Consider the following 26660-nt stretch of genomic DNA (forward strand, 5'->3'; position numbering starts at 1 on the left):
TAAGATAATGACTCGAAAAAAATGTCGATAATCGCATTGCATCACCGACAGCGTAATACTGTACACATACATAAATACGTCGACTTTATATCTGTTATTTTATTATAGCGTTATCCGGGCGGGAACGTACTAACATTTTATGATGTTTCAAAATGTACGACAGGTCATTCCAGAAATTCATTCAATGTAACGTATACTAAAAAATAATATTTATTGTTGTGATTTAAATATTATGTGTTTCGTTATTTTTTGTTTCAATGCATATATGAGTAGTTATACATTAGTAGTCATTTCACAGTAGTACTGTGAAATGACTACTTATGCAGGAAAAACTACTCAACTTTACAATTAGGCTTGCGAGTCTAGGAATAAAACTGACAATGTATATTAGTGATAGTGTTTAGTAAATTTAAAATCAGTTTGGCTTATTATGAATAAATAATTGTACAAATACGTATACAGTAGTTTTAACGATATAAATTCATATTAAGTACTGTGATTAATAAAACTTTTGTGATTCTGACAAATAATAAGCTCAGGATAATATTGAAGTAACATATATGGTATATTACTATGTTAATAGGTATGGCGATGTAATGATGCAGTTATTAAAATTAACCAATGAAGATTAGCTTTACTTATTTTTATATAACTGAAAAGATAAACAAACAGACCGTACACATGGTGGCAAGTGGCAAATATCACCTGTATAAATGAAGAGCGCCACGGATATGACGTCCCTAATACTAATAAACTCATGCAGATGGAAAGGGAATTGTTAGTAATGTGGACTAATAACACCATTGCTAGCAATGTTCCATATCAGGTTGACCTGCACGTGATTCCCTCTGGAAAACATCGTCATAAATTCATGGTGAATTTACCACTATGGCCTAACTGACCTTACCTCATCTTATCAGCCACTTCACTGGTGCCTCGACAGCATAAACTATTAGCGCAGGCGGGGTGTACCATTCCATTATCATGATAAGAAAATAAAATAACCTTATGAATGGCATGCGCATTCTGGAAGACTAATATTGTGCCTCAGTTATGCATATAATTTTGTACAAAATCTTCCTCTAGAAATTGCTGACTTTCTGCATTATTAGTTGCTTTACCTCCACTTCACATTACTGTCAAGCCATTCTCATCAATAGGTACTTATGAATATGTAGGATTTTCATATGTAATGCGATTCGTCAATGCGTTCAGTGACGTAATATTACAGGTCCCTATTACGCTGCTAGGTCACGCGTGTAATATAGATAGACAGATGAATGAAACAAGGCAGCGGTGCCCGTAAATAGTACGATCTGAAAAACTGATCAAAATTCCGATCGCATATGCCAATGCTCTTCTCTGTTAGTCGATTTATTGAGTAATTGTACTTGGTTTATTTATTTTAATACCACTTAGGTGTGAAAGTAAATAGGATATGGCAGGTTAATCTAATTTGACTGATGGAACAAATCATGGTTTATCATCATCGTTATCATATATTTATAACTTTACTAGCTGCCTGCTGCAATTTCATTTGTTTTTCTTTTATATGTAGGATATCACGAGGGTGGATATACTTAGTCAGTCCTTATGATACCCTACATATATCTTCACGCTAAATTCCATTAGGACCCGTTCAGGCGTCCTAAAAGGTAACAAGAGTACTTTGAAATTTATAATATTTATTGGATTCTTAAACTTAAGCATTTAAGAAAAATTCTTGAGATGTCAATACTAGATCATTACTATATTGAAGTTAGATAAATATGAAAAAAGTTGTTCTGCGATGTGTGTACGAATGCATAATAAATTGCCAAGAGAATTTAAACTTTTATTAAATAGACTGCATATATTGGCATAAATTGCTGTAAAATAAAATATCGCCTTAAAATGATAATCAAGAAGTATATTTATTGATTTATTTCATGTAATTCGAATAGCAAAGAGCCTGACAGCCCACTTGATGGTAACCGTCCCTAATATACCACAATATCTAGTGGTAATGTCATATACACATATTAAATACATACATAAATAGGCTGGTGCCTATTACCGTTCTACTAAACTAAGATATAATATTTATTATCCTGTAATTTCACTGCCTAATCTGCATCATACTATCAAAACAAAGTTTGCAAAGCAAGTTGCTTGGCGGCTAAAATAGGAGAGATTAAGGTACCAATACAGACGACTTTCTACTGTCTACCTCTGGTGAATAAATAATGATTTTTTACTTACATAGCTTAATATTTGCATGCCAACCACAAATTAGCGGACCACAATTGCCTTTGTCAATAGTGGACCGCTCCGCTTACAACAAGTTTTGTGTATATTATCTATCATATACTGTATGTAAAACTGCATCATGTACCTTTGAAACAGTGAAACAATTTCTCATATCGATGCAGTAGTTCTGAAGTTAACATTCATCATAACACGATGTGCCTTCTCGTTAGCAGTACAAATTTTAAAATATACTAAATCTATATATGTATATATATAAATAAATCTCATGTAACAGTGTTAATTGGCATAGTTCTCCGAGACGGCTTAAGAACTTATGGTGAAATTTTATATACATGTATTTTTTTTATATCCCTGGTGATATGGTGGGCCCACCCTAAAAAACATTCCTAAATTTTCACTTTTCTGTGAATGTGAATGTACCCATATTTTTTAATAGGGATAATAATTTATATGGCAAAACACCGTTTGCCAGATTAGCTAGTGTGTAAAATATTAAATAATGTACGTATGAATATATGTGTATATATATTAATTAATGATCTTTACTCTAATATCTCTAATGTAAAGTTAAAAATAGTCCTGATAGCTTAATTGAGAATAGCTTTACATAGGTTTATAGATTCTTCTTGTAATCGATAGACACACAAAATGTGTACCTATAGGTAGGTGTAGCTAAGTAATATTATCTTATCTACGGTATAGCTATGCATTTTCAAACGAGTTCAATCGATTCCGTACGCAACGAAGATTATTAGAATCAGAATTAGATTATTTCTGATCGCTTCCCGTCAATATGCATATATTTCAAATAACAGAAGCTAAAATGTTCGCAAAATACACAATCCCATGTATCAATACACCGGATGAATTCGTAATTTGTAACGAAAAGTTTCTTTTACTTTTTGAGAATTTTTATTAAGATTTGTTACATGTAGGCATATCTATTAGTATTTTGGATATTATATAACTATAAGTTCATTAATACAAGATCGTAGTAATTAGTTATCTAACCTAGTCGTTTGTACAACGGATTGAATTTGGTTTTGAACGCTAATTGGAGAAACCTTCAAGAATAATTGATAGATTGGACTGAATAACTATTTAATAATTAAAAAAATAACAGGATTATTGATATTTTGTTATTTGACTAAAAATATTATAGATAAATCGTATATACCACTGAACTTTGGTCGTAGTGTTAGTATTATAACCGACTTAAAGAACATCACTTATGCCAACATATCTCTAAATTTGGTTCGAGTATCTGTCTATGAGAATATATTGTAATGTATTTAAATCATCTCTTTTATCATTACTATTTTTGAAGTGTTCATTTAGATGGTTGGTTTTTGTAATTTTACATAGTTTTTTACTTTTACCCTCAGAGTTATTCAATGTGCATATGTAATATATAATAAGGCTTCTTTTTACTTTATTTTATTAATATGAAATAGGGATATTCTACAATTATTAGGGTAAATTATTTAGCTTTTTGATAAGGAAACAGATGTCCTACGTACATGGAAAATGGCGTAATAAAGCCATTTATATTTTACAAAGTGTTTCTGAAAATTATACATGCAGAGGAACACGCAAACATAAATCAGAGCCGTGGCTTAAATCTGGCAAAATGCAGCTGTGTAAGGCTTCGCCAATGTAAAAGGGACTCTCGGTACAACTTTATTTACTGGTCACAAATCAAGCCCTATGCTTATTTTTCCTCGTAGATACTCGTAGCTATACAACCCTGTACCCTACGATATTTCATTTGTGTTTAAAAAGAATTACGATTTCTCAAACATGTGTATTCAAATTAATTAAACAGCTGCTTCGCCCATATCCCATATCCTTTTTCTTTATAATTAATTAATTAATTAATGGTATATTATATTTTATTTATTAGTTCCGATCAAAGAATGGTTTGTATGAGCTTAAAAATAGTTAGTCCTTTTCCGAGCAATCAGTAGAAAATAGTGATTGTCTACAGAAAAATTATAATGTCGGTGGACAAGGTTTAACACCTGAGTTAAGGATAACAGTCGTAACTGTATATTATTATTGAATTGCCTACACAGAATGAATGACATTATCTACATCTGTGTCGTAATGTAAAAAAATATTGCAAACCTTAGAAAGTATCTAGTCATCTTTTTTATGCTCAATAAGAAAATGTTACTGTCATTTGAAGTAATAGAAAGGCGAGGAAAAAATAAACTATATATATTTCATTATTTCGAACAAAAGCTTCACGGCATCTATACAGCTTTTGTAGCGTTAGGTACGTACCTACCTACACATTTTTTTATAATTTTTATACGTTTCATTTAACAAACCTCTAGATAATAATACTATAATACATCACGGAAATTAGAGTAGCATCGCATAATGAATATTAACAGGCACGCCTGTAAAACTTCAAAATAATCGTGGAAGTGTTGTGAAACAAATTAACATGAATATAGGGTGTGGTTGGGTCAGTGCTTACAAATTAGCCCTTTATTAAATGCATGAAATAGAAAGTCTGTGTTTACGTAGCGTACCACAATGTACGTAATTACAACTCGTGTTTATCATTTATATACAGTATTATAGCACACTAGATGACTCGGCAAAAGTTCTTTTACTCCATAATTTTTTTCGATCGTTTATTTGTTGGGTTATAAACCTATCCTTTAAGTTCCATAGAAAATATATTATTTTAACTCAAATGAAATGTTCAACATGGTGACAGCTCGTTTGATGGCAAATGGTAAGCGTCGCGTATACTCATAACGGCAGCTCCGCGGACATTACGGTATCGTATGGATGTGCTAACACCCATATATTGCCATTACGGAGGACTAGGAATATTGACATATTGTATTAGTTATCTAGTAACACAAGCTTAAGCTAGCTTAACTTGAGTCTAGATGGCGCTGTCTGAATTATCCTAAGATTATTATTATGTGGACGTTTACTAGTTTACCAGATACAAACTACTATATATACGTATACTGTTCAAAGAAACTTCTAAATTATATAGTCACCCTTACTAATAAACGTTTTATACAAATTATTTACCTGAGACCAAGACATTAAATAAGTCTTTGCAATTCATGCGAACGTAAAATGTAGCTAAATTAATGTAAACATTGTTAAATTAAAATATAATATTTTCCAGTTTTGGAGTATTTTTCTTTTGTCTTTAATAATATATATTTTTTATTAATCTGTACATAGTATAAAATAAAGAAACCGCCGTTGTCTGTTCGCTTGTCTTTTGAATTAGGTAAGGGATTTTAATGCTTCAAGAAGAAGTTTTATATGTATAATACATTCGTGTATGTATAGCATAGAACAATCTATAGAGAGAGATATTCCTGGTGAATTTACTACGATGGGCTAACTGACTTGGCCTCATATTCATCCTATCATGATTCAATGCGTAAACCGTTAGCGCAGGCGCCATATCATACCATAATGATCCATTTAAAAAAACTCACCCCTTCACCGAAACATAGCTTACAAAGCAAGCTGTTTGGCGACTCAAATAGGTCAATGAATTAACTTTTCTGATTAATCTTACCGGTTTATTTTTTAATTAATTAACAGAAATAGTACGTTTTAGTACGTTTTATTTATGCATCGATATTTTTTAACTTTTTGTATATTTTAAATCAGTATTATTTCAATTGCAACTGTATTGAGACTTATTGGTTGCATCTATAGTAATATTTTAAGCAGGTAAAGGATGTAGGTATGGATATTTGAGATAATCTCCAGTACTACTGATCCGATTTTGAAAAATCTTTTAATGTTGAGAAATCTTTTAATGTTAAGCCCGTTTATCGAGGTTATAAGGCTAAATTAATAGAAGCCAAGCTGGTATGTTAAATATTTCAAAAACAACGAAAATATCATGTAATTGCGCGGGTCAGCTAGTATTATATACATATATCTACATACGCAACGACCCTTTTAGAGATCACAGTTATAGTAGATAACAAAAGAAATGCTGAAATACGAAATATTCGGACTTCTTTTAAAATAATCCATACTTTGATGTTCCCAAAATACTCTGAAGCTATTAAGAGTATTTCGTAGGAAGACGCTTTTAGGGAGGAAGATTTGTTTTCAAATATCTACGTAAAATACGTAAACATTAATATGGTGATATTTCCAGAAAATATATTTTTTTATAATCTTGATAAAAATAATTAAAACCAAGAGCGTGATGAGCAGTGCTTTACGTGTATATTTTTCAACTGATTGTAAAAGGAGATTTAATATATTTTCTGCTTTGTATGTAAATATTCAATGTCAGCAATACAAATGTGTATCTCATCTACGATCACCATATCTGATTCGAAAAAAAAATATAATATTTGTTGTTTGTTTTTAATTAAGTATGTACATGTTATGCAGAAATGACAACTAATACGTATATGGTATACTGCAAAAAAACAATAAATAAAAAAATAACAAATATAAAGTAAAATAAATTTACATAGCAATATTTATTACCATTTGCTAGAGTTACCACATTGTGTATAACATTCATTACCATATTTACGGACATTTCCGATAAAAATTTGCAAAATACGGAAAGTTTATACGAAACAATTTGTACAGGAAAAATTTGCAGCGTGTAGAACCTCAAGAACAATAATCCTCATTTAAATCAAATTTCTACAAATGTATATATTAAAAAAAAGTTTATACATGCATTTTGATATTTTAGATAAGATTTCGTAGGCACCTGTACACTCGACTTCATACTCGTTGTATTCGAAATAAAAATAATTTATAACTGTTTTACTGAATAAAACAAACAGTATTTATTAAATGAATGAACATCGCAACGATATCAATTAATCTGTATCTGAGATTAGCAGCATTAGGTAGATTATAAACACTGCATGTTTATGTTACATTTTTATAAAAATAATCTAACATTGTTTTGGGTTCCATTACGTTGATAAAGTTCCACATTAATAGTTTTTATCTATCTTCCATGTATAGATAGCAACAATTAAAAGTTTTAATATATGTATGGATTTCCAATTAATAATGGATTTATCAACGAGAACTAATTGAACATACTATTATCCTAGATGGAGTAGTCAGATACATTGTAAACATGTTATGGTTAGCGCAACACTTGACATGTTCACATTTCGTTGTGTATGTATATGTTTTTAAATCCAACATTGCAGAGAGGGAGCGTCATGCGGGCGAATCTTATGCTCCCGTGGGTCCGGCGAATTAATCGCGGCGTATAGGAGAGGTTTTAGTGGGTAAAAGTCCCACAGTATCCGTTCGCATTCCTTTGCAATGACGGGCGGATCTTTTTTGAATATTTCCCGTCATAAAAAAAGGGGGTAGCCTAGCCTAGGTCAGTCAAGTAAATAAATTGACACAAACTGTTGTTTAGGTGTACGCCTGATTTTAACGCACGGCCTCTTGATTAAAAGTCAGGGTATCAAATCACTAAACTATGTAATAAAAAATAGTTATATCTATATTGAAATAAATACTTACGTACAGGTACAATAGGTTTTCAGATTCCCAGTATTCTTAATGCTCAGTAGCGAATAGAAAACTTCCTTATGTCGTAAATGGGTCCCTTGTGATGTATGAACGACGAATGGTTACCATTATTTATCCCGTCAGTTGGGCCGACACCTTATTATACGGTAGTTGCATTCATACTTTTTATGAGTAGGGAATCCATAAAATTATTATTGCAAATAAACTGCCATATTTGTTGGCGTAATAACTTCCGGAAACACTTAAAAATTTTATTCTATTGATTAATACATTGAAACTATTAAATATTGCCCTAAGGGAAATAGACTTTAAATTTTGACAAATTTATTTTGTTCTATAAAAGAAAACGTTACCTACCTACTATTAATTGAAATCGTTTTAGGTAACAAATCGATGTGGTCACAAAAACTGATAGGTATCCTAATATAATATGTTCCCGGAAATTTTAATTAAACCCGTGTGTGTTTCTTGGACATTATATTTTGTCTATTATGTAGACATAACAACATGAAACCACATGTTGCTTTAATGTGAAATAATCTCAATTTTGTAGGTATTTTAATCTAGTGCATTTTTGTACTGTTCTTTTAAAACTTAATACTGACCAAACCTAATAAATCGATAACAAAATCAGTCCTTTTATTTAATACGATATATGGAATTAATACGTTACTATAGTTGCAGACTATAAAACGGTGCAAAACAATGCGATTAAGTGTTATTAGATTGAAATTATTTTTAGAGTAGACAGATTTCACAGGCAGATTCTAGTCCAATACGAGTATTTGTAACGGTATCTATGACTATCTATGTCACATAAATGCTTTACTTTATACTTATCTGATTTAACATTTAACTATGAGTAACTACTTTTGCTATCAAAATTAAAATTAGTGACATAATTTTATGCAACAATGATAAAATAAGATAAAATTATATACCTATTATATACTGGTTAAATATGAGGATTGTCACATTCAGCGGTAATTGCATACACTATGCATTAAGTGAAAATTTTGAGACATTTATTATTTCTTTCTAAAATAGTTTCTCTACTTTTCATATAATTTTAATGTCGGACATAAGCTAACGGCCCAACTGATGCAAAGTGACAACCATCATCCTAGACATGAAGAACACCACAACATCACGCCATCACGTAATGCTATACTATAGTATAGTAGTATATTATATTAGCTATACTATAGTTTTATATTCACATTTACAATCACATCTTAGAATCAATACATGTATGCTTGTAATGCTCCCGTACTCTATACTCCATAATCTATCTCAATCTCACAAAGCAATCTGGACTTATGACTTTGTACACAGTCTATCTTCAATCGACAATCTTTCATAAACATCAGAGTATCAATTCTTCTATTAAAATGACTTCGTAAAACGTTCACCTTGAATTGTAAACTGACCACGAGGGAAGCCGCGGTCATCTAACGATGATAAACGAAGTATTTTCCTACACTTCAATGGTCAGACATGACGGTTGTGACCCATCAAATTACTGCGCCATATTTACAGTGAGCATGTGGTAATAACATATTTACGTTATTTGAACAAGAAATATTTAGCCTAGTACAAATGTGAATATAAACCGATAATTGGATAGACTGTTCAATACACGTCAGTCAACCTGTGAATGAACTGTAAATCAATTTATGACGTCTCGAAAGACGTGCCTATAGAATATATGATATCTTCTATTTTTGGTAGGTAGGTATATTTTGTTATAATATATAATGCTAGGTGACCCCCGCAACTTTGTCTGCGTTACATTTTCTCCGTTTTTGCAACACTTTTGTTGATCATTAAATAGCTTCCTACGATAAATAAATTAAATATAAAGAAAATTTCAATTCCTATAAATATTAAAATTTATGTCTAAAATTAGTACGTTCAACCATACGAACAAACTCTTCATATGTATAATAAAATTACACTAAATTCTTACGAAAATATTAATTATTATTAGTAAAAGTTTTTATTCATTTAGTTCCATTGACTCATAATAATAAATATTGAATGATTTATTAAATATACATTATGAAATAAAATTTTTGATTAGGTGGATTGTTTGTAAAATAAAACAATATGTATTGTTAATATGTGTAATTTTGGCATTCAGAGTGATGAAATACGTGACGTGAGAACAACGAACACATATCATTTTACAGAATATTATGTATTTGGTGACCAAAATATTAGATACTAGATACACGTTAACACATTACACGAGATTGAAAGTCGGTAAAAATATAAAAAATATAATGACTATACCTATTAAAAAATTCCTGGGATAGTATTATTTACAAAATTTATAATGTAACAAATGCAGTATGTACATCAAATAAGACATATAGATTCCTTTAATTAATCGAATTAATAATAAATCACTGTTTGGACCCTAAAATAAGTAAAAAAATACCTACGTATAATGAAATTAAAATTATTTATATACATAATTACTGCCTATACCTTAATTTAAAAATGCCTTGCATACTATTCTAGTCTAGGTCTTGCGTCGTGGCTCAAGAGACGCAAAAACTAGTCCATAATAAATTAAAAACATTACATGCTTATGATTACATTAAACTTTACAGGACTATATTCTATATTAATCTTCGCAGATATTATTCTTTAATATTGATGTCTTAAATTAGAGAGCGTAGTCATCTGAAAAAGAAAATAAATTACATTATTATTATATATTTATAATCGTATATGTATTATTACTACTACTTTCATTTGGAACATGTTTAAATATAACGTTATGATTCTAGAATAAAAAAGGTATCTAATATACCTAATCTTTTTCATAAAAATTCAAAAGTAATAAAAATAACTGCAAATAAAAAGCTAAAACATGCGAAACACGAATTTCATGTAGCAACAACAGGTACATAGTTTTAAATGAAGTAACTATTTCTCTATTCCAGATGAATATATTATAGAATATTGAAATTTCGTCACGTGCAAGTCGACTTCTACTGTACGTGATATTGCGATAAATTGAATGTACAAAAAAGAGTGCAATTTTAAAAATATCCTCTTGTACTATATCTAATATTTTAACAAAAAATATTATATGGTGATATTTTATGTTAATTGTTTTAATCTGTGTCATAAATTATATACATTTCATTCAATAATATTATAGTATTGCATTAAATTATGTTTTAAATTTGAAGCTAGATCCCTCACGACAATTTTCTGTTTTTACTTCAACTAATTGCAAGAGCGTTATCAATGGGACTGTTTTTTTGTGTCTACGGTACGGGATACAATATGACGATACACATAATAAACAACAAGGTGTTTTAATATTATAATTATAATATAATATAATAATAATATATAAATTATAATAACACTTGACTATAAAGTAGTATCTATATGGTAATAAATGAGAAACGTAGAATCTTACATAATCAAAGCCAATTCTAAAATAAAACTCTAGAATAAAAGTCCAGACTTGTAGCTAACGAACAAGGGTGAACAAAGACGAATTATATTCACAAGTTTAAGACTAAGGCCCCTCTAGCGTTATTATTATAAAAAATGTTATTCTTGTGCAAGTATAATAAGACCTACTCGTGAATATGAACAAACTTCGTACGCTAATAAACATAATTGTATCAAAAATACCTCAAGATTTCTAAGGAACACATTTGCCTAACTCTAAACTTCAACAAACCGATAAAAGTCCAGACTTGTTCTTTGTTTACCCACAGGCGGTTGGCGATGGTAGAGTCTCAGCCTCAGCCTCAACTCTTATAAATATTTTAGTAGCTATTTGGTTTATAAGTACATTAATGGCGTCGAGTAGTTGTAACTTAGAACAAACTTTGTGGGACAATTTAAGATTAATTCGCCAGTGATAGTTAACTGCAGATTTGGTTAGTAGTGTGTTAATTAAAATTGTTGTTTCTTAATGCTTCTTTACATTTTTCTACTCAATTCGATTTATACAAAAATAAGTATGCTGTTTGAGGTTCGACCTGTGGAAAGGATGTCGAATGAAAGAGTGAGAAGAAAAGTAACTCCGTTGCATGAATCTTCCAGTGGATGAAAAAGAGTACGAATAGAAGTTTTCAATACTAGGTATTCTATTTATCTTTCTTCTCTAGATAAAATACTATGTTATTCTGTTTCAACTAATACCATAGTAACAAAACTGTACATAGGTGAATACGCTGACTGTTTATTATTAAAATAATTATTATTTCAACATACTCATATATAAATATGAATAAATGGAAATCTGGTACGTGTCACAAAAACTTGTAAAAATTAATTTGTGGCTGATTCTCTCTAATGGTAAACGTTACTTGTACTTAAATTAAAATTCTAATTAAAGTCCGCTTTGCGAAAATAGAGTATTAGCGGAAATTATTATAAGGACTTATTAGAGTATGAATTACCTACCATTAAAATATAGAAAAGAGGCAAAATCATGGCATGGAGGCATCTTACATGTGGGGTAAAATATTATGCTCTTAGCGCAATATTTTTCATTAAATTAATTAAATTTTCGCCACGTATTATAAATTTGCAGATCAAATCTGAAGCAACTTATCATACTCACTATGACGTACTCGAATCATATGACTCACCATTATTACTATGTATTCAGACACTTACGGATAAGAGCGAGAGTAACATCACAATATTACTAAAGTAATCAGACATGACAAGCCATTCTTCTGATTATGACATAATACTACGTAAAATATATGTCTAGTTATGTATTTCTCTATTTTGCTACGTATTTAGGTTTTTATTTAATATACACATATATATATCTAATAAATCAACAGTGTCTGATCGAAAAGACATTCTAACAATTACTTTTTTTATAAAAATTGTTTATGTTACTTTTTGTTAATGGGATAGTTAGAAAACTATTTGTAGTTTTCTTTTGTTTACTTAACAGTAGAAACTGTCTAAAGAATTAGTTGATTTATTTTCAGAATACACTGAATAGATCTTGTTTTAATCAATCTAGTCTATGATGGTAGAACATGACATTAGTAACCTTGACAAATTGTTACTCTAAATATCATATAGCAGAATATTAGATAACGCAGATCACCTATAAGGAACAATTATTGTAAATATATTCAAAATACGATTGAGGATAATAAATAGGTACCTACCGAAAAAGAATAAACGCGGTAATTGAATACATATTTTATTACTTTGTTGAGTTTCGCTGAAATTGAATACGCAGACAAGTGGAATTGGCAGACGGATGTCTAAATATTTTTTTATGCTTTAAAACTATATTGTATTGGGTATAATAAGCACTGAAAATGTAAATTTTTTTTCTGTCATATTTAGCTCCGTATGAACTGCAAATAAATAAATGTATATGTAAAATAGGAGGCATAGACTAAATTATTACTTTAGAACGGAGCGTTTGTAGTTCTAGCACCTGCAATTATTTTCATGAAAATATAGACAAATAACCATAACATAATATGACATTTTTAGAAATGAATAGACCAGTTTAAATTACCTAAAAGAGGAAGTTTGAAAATATTCACTACATATATATTGCACTGATTACCGTATACGTATGCGACTTTTACTCTTTGATTAATAAATGATAAAATAAAATTTTGTAAGAGATCAAACATAGAATAATGGCCAATATATTGCTATTAATAATATTTAGGAATTATGTTCATACAATAAATATATATATATACGATATTTAAATATTAAATAAACGAGTTCATTTTCCCAATAAAATTGGATTCACTGTAAGCTTCCTTTTATGTTGGTTCTTCGATAAATCTTATAACAAGAATGTATATTCATTTAGATTAAGATATAGGTAGGTACACGTCATATGATTAACTTTACCGATTTTCTTAAAAAGAGGTGTAGACGCCAACAGTGTGTATTATTTATTACTATTATTTTATCTTTTTTTTCTTACTACTAAGCAACAAGTAAACTTTACGTATTAGTCATACCGCGTAGGTCGTAGCAAAATCCAAATAATAGATCTTATCGTATGGTATTCTGAAATAGTAACAATAACTACTAACTCATCCAGAATGGGGCAATAAGAAATTATTATGATTATACATGGGTCCTATTTATATTTCATTAGCTTATCGTAGTGGAGCAGAAGCTCATTAATTATTATGCAAATATGTAATCACATTCAAAGAATGGGACTAAAGGCAAGCAGTGTTGATGATTAAATTTTCAAATACAGCGTTAAATTTTAGTTTATCTAATGACCGTCGACTTTATATTTGAAAATTTCAGGATACTTCATACCTACATTCTTCCTTATACATCTTACATAAAGTAGATTTTCTGAAGTCGTTTAGCTTTTGTATTATAATATCACAAACAAAAGCTCTTTGTAAGTGTAAAATTATATTTTTATCCTAAATTCTAAAGTTGCTTTATTCAATAGCTAAAGTTATAATTATTCAAAATATGCCGAATTGAAACTGTTTGAAATAAAAGAGCCTTTTAGAGGAAACTTTTTATATACTTTTTATTCTGGATTATAAAACAATATTATAATATATACATTCTCTTCACATTGAAAAAACAATTCATAATACAGGGAAAATGAATAAACGAGGTTACTCTCTCATTTTTTAGTACCAATTCATGGTACACGAGTCCACGTTATACATATTTTGTGTATATTCGTCTACGACTTGTTTCCATACTAAGTTTGTCCTACATTAATCATTGTTTTCTGTCGATCGAAATATGTAATATTTTTTTGCTAAATAAGTATAATGTAACAAATATCTATTTCTTCTTGGTTTAAATTAAAGTAAGTACTTAAATGTAATTTTAATTCTATTTTCAATTATTTAATACGATACTAAAATAACCCATTTAGGGTACACAATTAAATAAAAGCAACTGATCTAAATTTAAAATGTGTATTAATATTAGAGAAGCAGTATGACTGTTTGGTATAAAAACAATAACAATTTAAACATTAGTTGCCAAAAACTGGTCTCTTTTTTAAATAATAAAATGGGATTTTTTAGAATCACTTTTAGTTCTTTTGGAAATAATTTTATTCAAGTCAAGCTGAAATGAGTAATGGGCACTAAAACATCATAGTTTGTTTAGTATTTTTTTATACGTCAGATAGCTGTCTGTGTTCAATCTCCACCTACGCGTTCCCTCACACAATCGATCCATATTTTCTTTGATCGTTCCATTAAACGCATCCACATTTATAAAACTTTCTTTTATCATAAATTATTTTTGCATGATGTAACCGGAACATTAGGGCAATTTGTTTAACTACCAGTAGGAATTTCTTTTTTATATTTTACAATAGCAATTTCTATTTGCATCTTTGTCCACGTGAACTAAATATATGGTCAATGAATGAATAATCGATTCTGAATGAATCTACTGAAAAATAGTATATTTTCTTCACCATATCGTATGCAATTTGATGCCAAGATTCAAGATTCAAGATTCTTTATTTGTAAATAATTATTAATTGAATCGTTGACAAAGACAGTACCAAGTAAGTGTCAGATATATGTGAGGTAGCTTGGTTACTTCTACTTCACTTGTTTCTGCCCATTACCAGACTTTATACGATGTCTAACCACGTATGTATATCATCATGATGTCATGATCTGTCATCTTTCTATAATTACTACGCTATATATATAATATAATAAGCAAATAACTTTGGACTAGATGGCGTTGTTTGAATTGTCCAAGGGTATTATTACATTAGAAATATGTACATTAGGAAACAAAAAAATACTAAGTTACGTGTAGCTACGTCTAACTCTTATTTAAGGCAATAATTACTATATGTATTAAATACTATTACTTACTTACTTACTATCATTACATATTACGTTATCATTACATAGTATGAAACAAAGTCGCTGTCGCTGTCTGTTCTTATATATTCTTAAATCTTTAAAACTACGCAACAGATTATGAAGGGATTTTTTTAATAATATTTTTTTTTATATAAAACATATACAATATAATACATTGTATTGTATAATATATGTACACTCGTGCGAAGCCGGGCGAGTAGCTAATTAAATGATAATGTAATAATTATAAATTAATTAATATGCTTACCTTATTCAAACTTATATTATACTTTCTTCAACCACCCTGATTAGGGTGGGTATTTGTCGCTATAGCGGGCCGGTGACCTGTGTATGTCAGAAGGCAACTGTTAGTTGTTAGGAACAAAGAGATATACCTACACTATAATGTATATAATTGTACTGCTTTATTATTATTAATACTTATTAAGCATTAGTGTGGCCAATTAGCGATACGAATAGATGTTATTGCTTGTATATAATAATGTACTCATATTATTAAGTACCTGTTCATTATGTGTAATCGTCTTTAAAAGTTTGATATATACATTTACTACGATATATATATAATGTACAATGTATATATAAATAATAATGAAAATATAAGTATGTACCTAATTTATTACCTAAAATACCGTCCTTTATAATTTAGGTAATATTAATAATTAATTTTCAGCTGTAAACATCTGACTTTAATTTTGACTAATTGTAGAGATATCTCTTATATCGTGTGGATAAATTGATTGTAATATTAGTTAATATAACGACTAGTGTCCTGTACCGATTATACCCGGGTCATTATAATTTTTAGGACTATTATATCATATTGGAACATAATATATAGTTTCTGTTACTTTAAAAAGAATGAATGTTACAAACAGTAAAATAATTTCTCAAAGTGAAACCATGGTCCCGGAGTATTCAAATATACTTCTCTCTCTATAATATATTAGTATAGATAGCACCGTTAGATTGAAATGTCAATTGAAAGATTAGATTATTTCATAAGTAAATTATAAATATATTATGTTCCATAGGAAAAGACTAATAGTTCTAACAAAATTTATGTACATACAATATAATTAACTCTACCCTTGTAATACGAGTATGAATAGCATGAAATATGAAAAGATCGTAGAACTGAGAATTCGGTCCTTGCTTTCTACATATCCTGTCATCAGTTCTTGTCGTGGTCAAAACACAGATTATTATAATTTAGAGATTATGTAGTCATTACACGTGTTATCGTAGAGGGTAAGGACGTGTCTACATGTCACTTATCCGTCAGTTGATCGATGAGGGAAGATAAAGTTTGGCAAGCGTGTATAAGGGTTCCGATACGAAATACGACGTAGGAGCACACAAGAACTTAATGTCAATCAGCGGTAATAACGAGCATCCTATCTTTATCCATTTTATTTATCTGAAACATTACAAATGACATAAATGTACTAACGGAATGAGATATCAAATGAAATAAATCTCCCAACGTAAAAGCTTTAACCAAATCATTTTGTCAGCATTTTCCTCTTCTTTCTATTATCTTTGAATTGGAATTTAGCCAAATATGCCAATTTATTTACCATTTTAATATTTTATGTCTTTCAATTAGGTAATATTAAATGACTACTGTTGTATTATAATACTATATGTTACTATGATATTAAATAACTACTATACATTATAACTAGTGGTTTTCGTGATTTTAAACACGTGTACATTTGTAGATCATCATCCTATTGATTTGGAAATAGAGATTTACACATTTACACCAGATAAAAAAGCAGAGATACGAAAGTGTCAAGATTCACAAAAAATACAATACAAAAGATTTATTCCATTATGGCCAGCATTATACTTTCAAGTAATTTTCTTTTAGTTATTTTCCTCAGCTTTCAGTAGCCTATATGTTAACCCATTATTATAAAAATATTCTGTGAATGTTGTCATCTTAATTCCTACAACCATTTTTAAGTAATATATTAATACAAAGAGATGAAAAGAAAAACACACAGTTTATGCCTGATCATGATTATATTACAATTTTATTATTACTATAACAATAATAATATAATTTTATTATAAGTCATTCAAAAGAGATATTTAATAACAAATAACAGATTTGTACCCAATGAATTTCGGGATTAAAAGTTAGTCTGTAACAAAAGAAGTTTATTTGAAAGGCTTGTCAATTTACTCCAGTGAAATGTCGATTTAATGCTTGATCGTGTTGTTGAAATTTGACATTTATCTATCCTCGTCCTTATAAACCTTATTTAGTGCTAGTTTTTTATGATGTCTTTTAAAGCGTTGATTTTTTATTTTTACATATTTATATTATTTATCCATGCTTTTGTATGCTTTGCTATAAAAATATTACGTACCTACAGGACTTGACAGAAGCCACCTGTGCCCGTGATGGGTCTTCTGTAAATAATTCCACGTAATATATATATTTATTATTGTAGAGTGTTAAGTTTTAGAGTTTATATTCAACTCTTCGGATTACAAATTCAGTTGATAAATATTATTTTATTGCTGTCAGTATGGTTTTGACCGTCTTAGTTTCTCATACCAAGCAAGTTATATCAACGCTTACGAGAGCAAAAAACGTTCGATAATGCTTTTTTAGAAAAAAGCATGGCTTTAAATATAGAAAAATAATGAGAATTTAAAATCAGAATTTGTTATTATAAATAAGAAAATATTCAAATAAATAATTGTTGGTAATAAATCTACACTCTAAATTACGTACTCTAGAGTGTATTTCGGTAATAAATCATATCAATTTATAGTAACACATTCTAACTTTAAATTAAATTCATTTTTTAAATTAATTGATATAATAAACTTTGGGATATTCCTGAGCAAAGGCGACATAGAAAATCATATCGCCTAATTGACGAACTATTATTTGTAAGAATTCACTCTCATTTTTTTCTTAAAACGGATTCTTAATTAGACATACTTATTTTAAAAAAATCCTCTTCTTATACTTCTATACTCTTATTTTACAAGAGGATAGATTTGCTTATTTGGTTGTTATTATGGAATGTTGTTAAAATTAATAAACTAAACTGTTACAAAATATCAGCGAGACATTAGCTATATTTAATTCATAAAATGTAATTAATTTAAGTATTAGGTAGAGAGATATAAAATACTTAGGGAAGTCGGAAGTTGATATACTACCAATTACCGTATAATTACAACGTTCTTAGACTACTCACGAATTAAGAAAGTTATCACTTATTCGAATAAGTTCGATACATAAATAATATCAATTTTATTAGGTTACATTTTTTTACTTTGTCTTGACACACATAAGTATATACTAAATAGGATTTCTAATCAATGTAATTATAATGCCCTTTTTTATTAGATAATATTTGCCTTCGTGATTTAAGTTGTGACCTAATACGTTTTAAATGTTTTTGAAAACAAAATACAATTTATTAATTCTCCGGGAAGGTGGGTTCCGTCCTCTGACATTTGTTCTTATTGTACACAGATATTTCTGATGTAGCATATTGTACCAGACAATTTCTCTAATATATCTTCACTGCACCAAATAACATTCATTGTAATAAAGGACAAGAATCAATATTAAAACATCAGAGTGTCTAAAGATGACTGAATTTTTGAGAAAATAAATATATATATACATATGATTATTTAAATACGTTTACTCAACATGGATCGATCGAACATCGATGATTTTCTTATAATCATTATAGCATACTGTCCTGTAAGTCTACATAAATTTTGGCAGGTTTAATGTGTGGAATAAACTGTTAAAGGAACAAAACACAAATAACATTAATAACAGCCTGTATTATTTTGATTACAATGGGAAACAGTAGGGTCTATTCTAAAGTTTCACACGTTAAACTTTTGTCTAAAACTAATATTTATGTTTCGTACTCAGTACTGAATGAAAGTATTATTTTATAGACTAAAACTAACTGAATATAGTTGCAACTTTTTATTGTATAAATTATTCATAACATCTTTTGTATTAATAGTTTCCCTATTATAACAAACTGAAATTATAGTTTTAAAGATAGGTTTAGAGATGATGCTTCAAAACCAATCCCAGTGTTGAATAAATTCTCTCGAGTTGTTTTGTCTAGGAAGATTATTGCGTCTTAGTTGGAAGAAGTTTGAAAATGCTGTAATTGTAGAAAACTCTAGCATTATGAACTTCTTATCACAATGTAGCATTTCGTTGTTTGTATTACCGTACTGTGTTTAGGTATTTGCACATATCAGGTTTATTGTAAACTGAATTACGAAAGTGAAAATTAATATTGAACATTTTATACTAATAACGATAACTTAAGACAATTTACAGTGTTATCTAGTCCCAAATAAATCTTATCTTATGGGTACTAGACAACTGATAGAAATACTAAATTTGTGTTTGGAATACATAATTCATAATAGACATTCAGACCGATACAAAAAATTATACACATGAATGTTGATTAAATACTAATTTTAAGTCTTACCGTCCGAGGAATCAAATCTGCGACCATCGAAAGTAACGCGATGTGCTAACCTGCTAGACCATCTACATAGGTCATCGAAGCTTTTAATCTAAATCGATTAGGTGAATATTAAATATTCCACTTTTGAGTTTTTATCGTTTAGTTTTATGAATAGTATCATTTTCCATGAATAGGCTTTCCCTGTATGGCCTTGTATTGTTGTAGTTGTAAATATGTTAAAGGTGTAGACAGCTTGAATTTTAAAAACGCTTTTTAAAAGAATACAATATTAAAAAAACCTGTGGCAATGAAACATCGGTACAGACTCAATTAGGTACATACGATACAATTGCTTTTATAATTCTGACAACAATACATATCTATTTTATATTTTTATTAGAATAGTGTTATTTTGTGCGCATGTATATAAAAACAAAATAGTAAACGATTCCATTGTGCAAATGACAATACTCAATTTTTTACATAAATATATTTCAACTGAAAATATTAAATTTGTAGGTATCGAATTAAATTATAAAATAATATTTTGAATAAGGTCATGCATAAATTATACAAAAAAACATATTTTATACAAAAATAACAGTAAAAAGCGTTTATGTTAAACCATAAAAAAAGTTTAATAGTTTATATACATTTATATTTACATTACAGTTTTCTATACAAATATTATACGTATCATTTATTCGAAGAATATTAAATGAATAATTACAATACAATTAGTTTGTGAAGTTATAATCTATAAGCAGATATTTAAATGTATTTAAATACAGAACATACCTACATTATATCTACGATCTACGTGGAATACTATTGGCGTATGATCACTTACACAATGGAATCTCGCCTTCTGATACCTGCGTTGTAGGCTCGAGTTTTGTGGCAAACTTTGCTGGTTCCTCGGTGGCAGACAGCATGCGCCGCGCCAGTCTGGCGAAGGTACAGCGAAACTGCCTGCTCATGCTGCAGTACAGCACGAAGTTTACAGAGGACGTGAATAATGCCAAAACGTCCATTAAGTCACCTGTTAAAGAAATATTTGCTAAGTCATCATTTTTGATGTTCAGTATCCTCAAATTTATACACATTAATAATACAACAAAGAAAGATATGTAAGAATACAGTAACTACTCCACGTACAATAAATTTAGAACGATTTTTAAAGACTTGGATTAAAATGGGAACTGATCCCAATTGCCTAGGGTTTTTCGTTGTTAATCTGTTTTATTTATACAGCATCAATTGGAAAGGATAGTATATTGGACTGATTCCCTAACATATAAAATGGAAATTTTGGAAATAAAAAAAGTTTGAACTTTATTATTAAATTTACCACGTGGCCGCGCAGTACGTATGATAGGAATGGTAATCAACAAAGGAGTGGTATCACAGGTGTCATATGATAGAGTGATATCAGTAGTGTATGTATATAAGTGACGGTTATCGATTACCATCGTCGATAGGTTGGCACCTGGGGTCAAGTGGGTTGGCTAACAACCATTCCAATTATGTAAAAATAAAGCTTTTTTTATAATATTTCATATTTCCTACTTTGTTTCTAAATGGAAATGATTGGGTATTATACTCACAAGTATACAACTTGGCATAAAGCACGATACGATAACTAACCTTGTATTGATTTGTATTGATTGATTGTGTATTGATATTGCGTGCGGATTGATCCGTAAGTAATATGTGACTTTTTATTATCACCAAACCAAAGCAAAATCGAAAGCTTTTACCTTAGTTAGATTTGTTTTTTTTAATATCCATGTACAATAGTAATATAGTAATAGTAGTAATAGTAATATATTATTGAGCTTATATTTGAACATATAAAGCTACAGTAAAGAAATGTACGCAATTTTTCAATGTATAATATAATACTGTTGTTTATTCTTCTTCTGTTTCAGAGAGTTAATTTTATTGTAAACTTTATTGTTGTTTCCAAAGTAGAAGAACAATTTAAAGGCAGATGTGCATAAAAGTTTTCAACCAATTTCAGATTGTCATATAACAAATAACAATAAGTTTCATGATATTTCAAAGTTGGGCAAATTTTACCTTTTACTCAGTAAACATTATTAAACATAAAACTTGTATCATGAACTTATGTATTTGTGTTTCTACAAATTTAATATTGTAAATCAAATATCGTTATATTACGACTTTGTATCCTGCTTTACAAAAAAATAAGCACTCGAAATATAGTCACTTCACATTTTCATATCATCTTATATGAACTCCATAAGATTTGGCAACTTGTCTCATGCTGTTTTCGCTGACTATCAGTTTTCGCAAATAGATAAATCTATATTCGTTTTTTTTTTACTTCTGTGCTTTTGGGAAAGTGACTGTATTTATCATTACGCTAGTGGGGTATTTTAATTTAAATTACATAATTTGGAAGTGCTTAATATCCCTTAACGAAATCAATGATAAACGAATGCAGATTATTCCTTGGCTTCCGAACTCTATTCGTGTTCCGAGTTCAAAATGAGTATGCTTCAAAACTACTTATCTATCTTGTATATATACTTAGTATATAGTATCTTCTTGCTTTATGCTTATAAGAATAGTGGAGTACAAACTAATGTAGTGGCGTCATAGTAAAGCGCTTTGAACTAATGGACAGCACGAGAAGTAGCAGCACTTGAATAGCCGTTAAAACATATTTTATGAAAGCGGGGTTTAAAATTACAGCAAATCTAAAGTATATTGGTATTGCGTTCATGACGCAAACAGCGGTTTAAATAAAGTTACTTAAGCTTAGCTTAATGTGATGACTTTGTGCAAAATTGGAATACATGCTGTCACTGTGATTGGCAAGATTAAATATACCGGATTAGTTACATTGCTCCAGGTTTTGCTATATATTTTTTCCATTTCAAACGTTTTTTCTGATTTACTATACTAGATACTACATTAGATAATATTTTTCAGGTTTGATTTATAAACTATTCAAGTAAAGAGAATATTTTTTAGATTAATTGTTGCCTTAGCGGTTAGCATACCGCTTTATTTCCAATGGCCGCGGGTTCGATTCCTCGCATGGTGCCATAACCTGAATTCATAAGTATGATTATTTATATCGGACTGGTTGTTTTCTATGTATATCATCAATGTATTTATAAAAAGTAATTATTTCCATCTGTTGTCTAGTAGCCATAACAAAATCTCTGTTTATGTGAAATTTGATGGCGCTGTGTTGTGGGCTATATGTAGGGTAAAATATTTTAAAATGGCACCACTATGGCTATAAAAATCCAATATCGTGCGTGTACGTTATTCCTTGATCATCTCTCTCAAATTACGTTTTTACCTACATTCTCGTACCGCCTAAAATAACTGGCATCACTCAAAACTTTATGACTGATTGGTCTTTTAAAATATATGAAAAATAAGCAAGTAGCTACTACGCAAAATAATCACAGATTTTATTGAATGTTAATTGTTGATATTTTGCTGTATTGAAACAATTTAAAAAACTTGTTAATATACTCGATTCATAATATCGCACACAAATCAATATTTAACTAAATGAAGTATATTCAATTCTATTAATGAAGTTAAAAGTTACAACTAATCAGCTAATATTTTGTAATTACAAATAAAATAAATGAAACTCATTTTGTACCTCAAAATGAATCAAAATTAACGTAAAATATAGTAGAAAAGTAGAGTGTATGTACCTATATATGTTTATGTCAATGGAAATACAGACTGATATTATGTATGATGATGACCCCAGACGTACAGACTGATATTATGAATTTCATAATATCTGTCTGTGACCTTTTCAATACTAAATAGTTGAACGAATCTTGATGAAATTTGACATCAAGATTGATCGTATAACACAAACTGGCTATTTTATCTTAGAAGATGACTATCTTAGATCTCAGAAGACGTATTTTTTTTGTAATGCACACATAGTCGCGAGCGACATCTAGTTCTCTACATTTTACTCAGAATATTCTCGCATCATTACGTAACTACTGTAATATGTAATTAAAAGGCGAAAATAGATTCTGAGAAAATACTCCATAAGCTCACAAACCACAAAAAACTCGTTTGAACGAAGAAAATGTACTTGTTTCTTGGCCCTTTATTAGCTATTCGTTGTTACGCGAACTGTTTTAATTGATTTTTAATCCTACTTCGTAATTACTTTCGATTGTAGTACAACTACAAAGTTAAAATGTTTTTTGTTCAACTTGGAAAACATTTTCTTTTGTTCAGTATCTTTAATTATTTGACTGTATTATTTTTAGGGTCGGTACGCGCACGTGACACCCCTGGTATCTCAGGCATCTGTAGGCTACGGTAACCGTTTATGATCAGATGGGCCTTATGGTGGTTTGCCATCATTATAATATTATAAAAACTGTGCTCTGAAAAAATGAGTTTGTGATGTTATAAGGGACGTTATAAGAAATTATCGCTATTATATAGGTAAATAAATATACAAAAATTTCATACGGTTATCTGAAATTATATTATATAATAAGCTGGTAACTACAACATAGTAGTCACCGGGTGACCACGAGCTGCAACAAAGTTGAACATTATGCAAGGCTAAAGTACCATAGATGCTTGAAAGTGCACTATTACAGGAATCTTGACCTCGTTATGTCTAAACACGAAAATGCTAATCTCTACTGAAATAATATATGTAAATTATTTTAATTAGGATACTATTATATTATGTTAGTAAGCGATACTATTGGTTTTAATTTTATTTTAATGTACATATATATGTAAATAGATAATACAATGTTCATATATAAAATCTCCGATTTCCTAGTATTTTTCCTTTTTCTCTATTTACTTATATGCGTATAAAAATAAAACTACAACATATATTGTTAAGGTCCGACAAGGTCGCTACCACGTGGACAGGAGGGACCCCTGTCCTGTCGTGATTAATTCTTGGGAAATTCATCCGTAGGACTAAGTAATTAGTTCATGCTAATACTATCATCTACTACTGGTGCCTCTATAATAGAATAATGTAGGGATAAGGATAAGCTATAATTACACATTAATTTAAAAAAGATATTCTATTTTTTTTTCGTTTTCTAAATTACTGGTAGCAGAGTTATGAGTTCAAATGTTTGACAAAATGAATTATTTAGTGCTGTTTTACTTTTTTGTAAGTTTTTATGTTGTTTTTAAAAGTGATTAGACAGCTGTTATTTAGACTGATGGATCGTAGCATTAATTTACGTAGCAATGTGAGCAGTTTATTTATGGGGCCACATGACGCAATATTTGCCGGTTATAATATTGGAATGCGATGCTTGTATAGCTAAATATTATACTTTAGAGAAATTCAGAAAATTGTCATTCCATTATTTATTTTTCTGCTAATACTATTTTCTCCAATGCTGAACTCTTTTTTTAAATTATTTCTTAATAGAAAACATTTGAAGATGTTGTTATATTTTTGTGGATCGTAATCCCATAGGTACAACAGTTCAGGCATATATTTTGGCAGTTCAAAAAACTTTATTTTTATTTGTAACATTGTTATTTAAAAAAAAAAATATTTCCCAAGACTATTTTATAAATAGGCCAAGTAAAAGAAAAAGTTTACATGTTTTTTATTATGTAAATACTGGCGCACAATCAGAAACTAGGACGACTTATAGACACTTTTCCGATATTTCCTGTAAAATTGGCTGTAAGAAGACAGGTAAGTACCCGAAATATCTTATGATGTAATACGTTTTTTGTTCTCCAAGAAACAAACAAAATATGTAAGGAGTTTTTTTATATACACCGAATTTACCTTTCCATAATATTTTCAATGATAAATTGAAGTTATGTTTACTCATGTAGTAAGAATTGCAAATTAAGTACGACCCCACCTGATTGAAATTGTGAACTGTTTATGTACTTATATAAATAAACTGTAACGTACGTAGATAGGTAATTTTTCGTTTGTTTCGTTTTCTATTCCTTAGAATTATTAAGTCTGTTAATCGTATAATTTTAGTATTTTATGTCATCTTTCATCCACAGTTTTGAATGCATGCTGCTGACGAATTATGTAGAACACCACGCAGAAAGCTTTTCTTTTGTTAAAACATCACTCATTAGCACTATACAATGCTATAGTTAGAATATTATAATTATTCATTATTTTTATTCTGTGAAAATGTATTTTATTATACCGACATTTTTTTTTCAGAGATTCGCAACACAGCCTGTTACGCTGTTCACTATGGTATTATAAAAAAATAGGACACGCTAGCAAAATCATATTCGACAAATGAGATCATTTACTTTATCTACTACCTCAGTCACAATACATTTATTTGTCCGCCTGTTTTTTGACGTAAAAAGGGTATGAAATGAGATTCTCTAATATTATTAAATATATTACAGTTTCTTTTTTTTCTTTACTATTTGATCATCGTAATATAGAAACAACAAACAACATGAACACAATATAATAGCACTTTCAATGTACTTTATCATTATTACTAGC

At 29.3% G+C, this 26660-nt stretch overlaps 1 protein-coding gene across 2 annotated transcripts in view; it reads right to left on the reverse strand.

Moving 5' to 3' along the window:
- Window positions 1-9917: 9917 nt before the first annotated feature.
- The window catches only part of LOC131850699 (G-protein coupled receptor dmsr-1-like), a 67226-nt gene continuing 50483 nt past the window's right edge, over window positions 9918-26660 (reverse strand). Inside the window, exons 4-6 of one of the 2 annotated variants that reach the window (XR_009357850.1) lie at window positions 21022-21188; window positions 15907-15983; window positions 9918-10470 (exon numbers count right to left, since the gene is read on the reverse strand). Coding sequence is in view for 1 of the 2 variants with exons in the window: in XM_059201020.1 (XP_059057003.1) it covers window positions 15934-15983; window positions 20997-21188 (242 nt within the window). In the remaining variant the exon portion in view is untranslated. Of the gene's footprint in view, window positions 10471-15906; window positions 15984-20996; window positions 21189-26660 lie in introns of both variants that reach the window. The other variant, XM_059201020.1, reaches the window with a different exon arrangement.

This window comes from Achroia grisella, unplaced genomic scaffold (genome assembly GCF_030625045.1).
Source record: "Achroia grisella isolate CSIRO2021 unplaced genomic scaffold, CSIRO_AGI_Agris_v1 utg779, whole genome shotgun sequence".
Taxonomy (NCBI): Eukaryota; Metazoa; Arthropoda; class Insecta; order Lepidoptera; family Pyralidae; genus Achroia; species Achroia grisella.